Source organism: Phytophthora parasitica (assembly GCF_000247585.1).
Source record: "Phytophthora parasitica INRA-310 unplaced genomic scaffold supercont2.20, whole genome shotgun sequence".
Classification (NCBI taxonomy): Eukaryota; Oomycota; class Peronosporomycetes; order Peronosporales; family Peronosporaceae; genus Phytophthora; species Phytophthora nicotianae.
Window position 1 is genome coordinate 591,768 of NW_008649006.1, and position 6,571 is coordinate 598,338.

A 6,571-nucleotide genomic window follows, 5' to 3' on the forward strand; every position below is an offset into this window, starting at 1 on the left:
GAGGTTGGAGCGTGGCCTGCATGCTTTGTTGTCAGAGGGAAAAAAATCGAAGTGACAGCTAGCACCTCGTGAAAATAAAAGTTTACAGTTTGTATTACGGGGCGGACTAAGCAGCAAACCACGTCACTAAACACAGCTTAAACACTTGTCGGACTACTTATTAGCCAATTAGTAAGCAAAGTATAAACTAGTCATTTCTGGTTGATTAGGGGGTAATCGTGATTGGTATGTTCATGTACTAATGCGTATGAGTCCCGGGGTGTCAACTCGGTGCATTGGAACTCAACATTACATGTTACAAGTTAGTAAAAGGAGTGAATTTGTCGGTTGTTTGACTGGCATGTATGGGTGATTGCTAAAATGATTCTACGTCTACAGCTTTTTTCCGTTGGTGGTATCATGGTAAACCCGTCGATTTTTGGGCGGGTTTACCATACAGTGCGCGCGGAAATGATAGGCGACAAATTGGTTTTTCAAATAATTTCTTCCAATCATTAAGTATAGAGATCTGATTTTCTACCAGTACGCAGCACACGATTGATCATTTTGAGGGGTCATTCGTTTCCAACAGATGTTTGAGTGCCGTGCTACAGTCAAGAACCTGCATTTTTTGGAATGTACCAAGCGCGAAAAAGATAGACGAACCGCGTACAACCGTCTTCAAGAGCTCGCTGTGTCTTAGCTAAGCTATATAGTGGATAGATATCAACAATTTAGGGCTTTGTCTTGAGTCCTTTAAGTCGGTAGACCTCCATGCAGCGTTTTTTCATCGACCCCACAAGGTTTTCCAGCGTAGAGGTGGGAATGTCGTCCCACGCCTTCTTAATCGACTTTACGAGCTCCGCCTTGGTTTCATACTGCTTACCCGGTCCACGCTAGGATTCCCCACAAATTTTCGATCGAATTCAAGTCCGGAGACTTGGCTGGCCACCACATACGCACACATTTTGCTCCTCCAAATACCACTTCGCAGCCCTGGCAGTGTGAATGGAGGCGTTACCATGCTGAGATTGGAAGTTAAGACGGTGATATAGGTGCGCAAACGGGGACAGATAGGCACCCAACGTGTCGATGTACTTCTCCGTGTTCTGCTTGCCCTTCAGAAACGCCAGCTTCGACTTGCCCTTCACGCTGAAGGCACCCCCACACAAACACGCTCCGCCACCAGACTGCCGGTTAGAGTAAATATGTTTCGCCTTCCTAAGATCTCTCCAATAGTGCTGACAGCCATCAGGTCCATCCAAGTTAAACTTTTTCTCATCCGAGAACACTACGGAGTTCCATTTGTGACCGTGTTCGACAAACGCATTGACCCACTTCAACCTGGCCACGATGTGCTACGGCTTGAGCACTGGGCACGCTAAGCGCTTCTCGTGCACCACGTTTTCTGAGTCGTGCAGCACCTCCTGAGCCCTTCGAACAGATATCGGTAGCTGCAACGAATCTATGAGCGTTCTAGCGCTCTTTCCCGTCTTCGATGCCTCACGTAGAAGCCGGCGCTCGGCCGCTACTCCTAGCATTTTGGGCCTTCCCGTGCTCTTTTTCGAGCCGTACGCCGCGGGATTGGACAGAAACTTGTTCACGACATTCCACGAGCGACCCACACGCTTAGCAATAGCGTTAGCAGACAGATTTCCCTCTGAATAGGCCAAAATCTGGCCCTTCTCGATGTCCGTCCCTCCCCATCTATAAACAGCAAAATTCTATACACCATTAACATCAGAGTTCTCGTTAGACCCTCCTGTAACAGTACGAAATAAGTGCAACGCGTCAAACAACACTAGAACGATGAAATCGATGGCAATACTTACTTCACCTATCTTTTTCGCGCCTGGTGAGAACTGATCTGAGCAGATTTTGAAGTGCTGCTCGGCGCTCAAGTGTCGGATTTGAGCAAGTGAGGCCGCAACCGAACCGCAATAATTTTGTTTTGATTGGATGAAACGCTTAGGTTGAATGCACTTGATTTGTTAAAATTATCCAAAATATCAGTTTTTCTCCTATCATTTCCGCGTGTACTGTAACAGCACCACCGTAACTTCGCACTTACCCTTGTGACTCGCGTTATTGAGAAAGCTCGGGTTGTTCCCAGACATTAGCAAATCAGGACTACAAATTGACCTCCTCTCTTCTTTCCTTCTTGATTAATGCCGTGTTTTACAGGGGAAACACTGGGTTCCAGTCTAGTTTATTGTTGGTATTGCTGCAGGCCTAGCAACAACTTGTAAATGGTACTTGTCCGAGTATTGACAAGTACTACTTACAGTAAGTATTTCGTCCTTTTCTACACATAATACCCCTAGCCGATGCCTGGTGAAAAATAAATACCCACAATCCTTGCTGACAATTTGTTTTTCACCAGATGCCTTTTTCTCCAAACGTTTCTAAATAACAACGCTACAAGAAAAACAAAACTCGTTAGGTGCTCAAATTGGCTTTTGTTATTGCGCCTTTATTACAACGGCACAATAGAATCTTAGCTCATTTTTTTTGAGTTACAGTACATTAAAGTAATACCCCTTTCGCGATAAAGGAAGCAGAATGCCGCCTTTTCCTGGTTTTCAACTAAGTACGACGATGTATCCTCGTCAAAGGAGGCACAATGACTCCTTTGATATTTACACTCATCCCTTAGTTGTCTAAATGAGCTTGCTATACTTACAACTCGCGATCTCACGTTACCTCTTTGAGACGTCATACCACTGAATTTGAAGGGGATAAAAGGCTGACAAGAAAGATACGATAGCATAAAGTATCAGCCTTCCATGTGCCCCAAAGTTGTTTACTATTAACGTTTGCACCGCCTTACATGATGTATTCTTAAAAAATAATGGCACCTGTGTCTATGCTAATGTCGTCGTGGTGTGAGTGCGATCGATGCCACCAAAAAAACCCACTTCGAAATCAAAACCGGTGAAAACAAAAAAAAAAAAGCAATCTACTGCTACAACAAATTACACACAAAACGAAGTAGAGATTTTTTGTCGTGGTGATAATCAATCTTGTCTAGTCGATCTTGTCTTACTGCTGCAAAACGTCAGAATGGATCTCGATACAACTTGCAAAGCGATCATGCGGAGGTAGTTTTTCGAAACAATTGTGCGTAATGTATCATAATTTTTTTAGTCGCAGCAACATCCTGTAATCTGTGGCCACATTTGACAAGCTCTAAAACCCATTTAGCTCGTTGATTTCTGCATGAGCCTGTGCAAGGATCAACACCCCACAACTTGATGTGTTGGATTGTCTTGGGTTTCGCAACCGTTTCTTTTACACGTGGGGAAAGAGAGCGAAGAGCGAGCCGCCCATGTGACATACGTACTTTGGTATTCCAATCCGCAATTTGTGGGATCTGCAGTCTCTGAGCTACGTAGGTGTAGCTTTTCGAATGCTTGAAATGCGAGACGTGCGCAAGAGTAACTTTTGAATACAGTTACTGAACGGTGTCGTGATTCTCTTGCCTATAGTATACTAAGCAAGACTAGATCATTTGTTTCTATAAGGTGGTATTTTTCGCCCTTTTACAATTTCACGGTACGAATCATACTGTATATTCTCTGTTGCACCATATCAGTTGGACTTTGTAAAAGGGCTCATTTTTGGCCCTTCTAGTAACTGATTCCTAGATTGGTTTGTACAAACCACTTAAAGGGCAAAACACGCACCTTTGCAGTGCGAAAGGGTTAATGAACAGCTACATTAGATATACAAAGCGCGTCGAAACTATATACGCACTCGAAATTGTCGATTTCTTTGCTAGTACTGGGAACTATGCATCAAGCTCAAGGCTAAAATACGTGATGAACAATGGTAAAACAACCCAGAAAGTCTGAATGGACAAGCAGTATTTTTTCTTTCGCAGTCGAAAATAAAACCTTAAGAGGTTGCGTCAACATTATATGCGCACAATGTAAAATTTTAAATAAGAAAAGATGGAGGAGTTAGTTTTGTTAATAGTTGAGTCTACGCAGAAGACCGCAAAAAATACTGATGCCGCGAGGGAGGCTTTTGACCGTGGCCGAGTGTGAGCGCATCAAAGTCTACAAGGAAGAGAAACTAAGCAGCCGCGAGATAGCTAGACGTCTTAAACGCGCTGAGGTGGCCATAAGGAACTTCCTGAAGAAGGCAACAGGCTCTCAGGAGTCCAATAAAGTCGGCAGATGATCGATTATTAACACGAGAGGCGCCAGACAGATTTTTCGACTCGGTGAAACTCGAAGCCATCCTGTAAGATGATTGCAGAACGGTTACCAAGCCGTCCTAGTGTCTACAAGTGCTACGCAAGTGTCGCTATGCCAAGTACTCAAAGTGAAAACCTGTGCCAGCTCTGAAGCCACCTCACAAGGTGGTCAGAGTAAAATTTGCAATAAATTTGCATATTCTAGCAAATATTGGAGACGCGTAGTGTTTACTGACGAAAAGAAATTTAATTTAGACGGCCTATATGGGTACCGTTGTTACTGGCACGACACCAGAGTGGCGCCCAAGTTGATGTCCAAGCGTGTGAACGGCGGGGGAAGCGTCATGATTTGGGCGGGCGTGTCAATGTACGGCAACACTTAGGTAGTTTTCCTGGAGGGAAGACAAAATGCTACTAAGTTCACGGAAACACTGCGCAGAAATTTGTTACATTACCTGAGCAAATTTCGCCTCAAATTGGGCAATTCAGAGCCCATTCCCAGGATAATGCATCTATCCACGCCGCAAGACTCACGAAGAGCTTTCTAAAGACAAACAACGTTACAACAATGGCGTGGCCCACCAAGAGCCCCAATTTCAGCATCATCGAGAACGTATGGGGAGTGCTGGCGGGTCGGGTGTACGCAAATGGGCGTTAGTTTGAAAGTAATGCCGAATTAAAGGCTTGCATCAAGGCTGAGTGGGCTGGTATTGAGCCCGATTACATCAAGAAGCTAGTGAAGAGTATGCCAAAGCGTTTGCACCTGGCAATGGCTCTAAAAGACGCTACAACTCACTATTAGCAATTGTGATATGCGCATCTAATGTTAACGCGACCTCTTAAGGTTTTATTTTCGACTGCGAAAGAAAAAATACTGCTTGTCCATTCATGCTTTCTGGGTTGTTTTACCATTGTTCATCACGTATTTTAGCCTTGAGCTTGATGCAAAGTTCCCAGTACTAGCAAAGAAATCGACAATTTTCGAGTGCGTATATAGTTTCGACGCGCACTGTACTTTGAAGAATGCAAATTCAAGGTGACTAAGTTCAACTACTTTTGAGGCACGCTTGGTCTGTAGCCAGGCGATGGTAAGTCCTATTTGCAGGCGCTGGAAGGACCACTCGGGCAGATTCATTCTGTGTTTTGGTGTTCTAACCCTCCCGGCGTGATTGTCTAGGTCAGGCCCATTCGTGTGTTTTTAACGTTTTCTCGACGAAAATTCGAGGTTTGAACGAAGGGAAAACTTTGCTTGTTGCCCCATGGGCCGTGACGACATGTCATGTCACGTCAGGAATGTACAAATATGTTGTGGTGTGCAGCAACTTGTGTACACCACGCCACAGTACGCTGATGAACTGCTTGTGTGGACCATACCATGTGACAGCCTAGAGTTTCAGCCACATTTGTGTCGACGACAAGGGAGACAACAAGCTGGTGACGCGCATAGTACACGTTATCTACGCTCATACCACCAAGGTGGATTCAGTACAACTTTAATGGGTCGAGCAAGATCCTGGTCAATAGCAGCAGGGATGGCATGTTGCGGCCTCGGGAGACTGAGGCTACGGCGCCGCCGAGATCGCTGGGTCAGTACAGAACTTGAGGGCACCCGAGGAAGGCGCGCTGGTGCTTGGGCACTGGATGCGACCGCAAGTACTTTGTGGGGAGGACGAGTCATGCAGACGCTAATGGGACGTAAGGGCAACGTGCTGGCGGCCCAATTCTCACTCATGCCATCGCACAAAGTGATCACGGATTGTCCAACTGAAGTATACGTGTTTGGAACGCCATGCTCGAGGTGTGCGGCTGAAGTCGGTGACTTGTGTGTCGAGCTGTAACGACATCGCATCTCCGTTGGGAACAGATGCAGATTTCGTGTAGTATCCAGCGCACATCAGGAAGGTCGATGCGCTTCTGCGAAGAAGAACAAGACACTGCGTCCTGGAGCTGCTCCGGATGTATTCTGAACAGGCCACGTCCGTGAGTTTTGGCGGAAACGAGCTGCTAATGAATTCCAGAGACCACTCGCTACGTGTTGGTGATACGCGCGATTATAAGGTGCTGAGAGAGCAGCGTCACAAAGATAATCGATGTGGCTTCGTTAGGTTCCAGGCATCGCTACATCCGGATGGCCAATATGCTCTGGACAGGTGTTTTTATAGTTTATTCATCGGCAGTGATTGAAAGACGCGTTCACGGCTGGCTGTGCACTTGCGTGTGGTCCTCATTGATCAATATGACTAAGATGTTGTAGCTAAATGACGCTAGATCAATGCTGTTGATGCCATCAAACGTTTTTGTTTTTAATGTCCTATGGTTAATGCTACACCTAATGAATTGTTGTTGAAGAAAGAAAAAGAATATGTTGTTGGAGAAAGTGAGCGCTAAGAA

At 45.4% G+C, this 6,571-nt stretch overlaps 1 protein-coding gene across 1 annotated transcript; it reads left to right on the forward strand.

Annotated features, from left to right (window-relative positions):
- Positions 1–4,748: 4,748 nt before the first annotated feature.
- Positions 4,749–6,147, forward strand: PPTG_10076 (hypothetical protein; the record flags this gene model as incomplete). The annotated part of the gene is made up of 4 exons (XM_008905319.1): positions 4,749–4,812; positions 5,358–5,522; positions 5,705–5,978; positions 6,045–6,147. The coding sequence occupies 4 exons, from the start codon at positions 4,749–4,751 to the stop codon at positions 6,145–6,147; spliced, it is 606 nt and encodes a 201-aa protein (XP_008903567.1).
- Between the last annotated feature and the right edge of the window lie 424 nt (positions 6,148–6,571).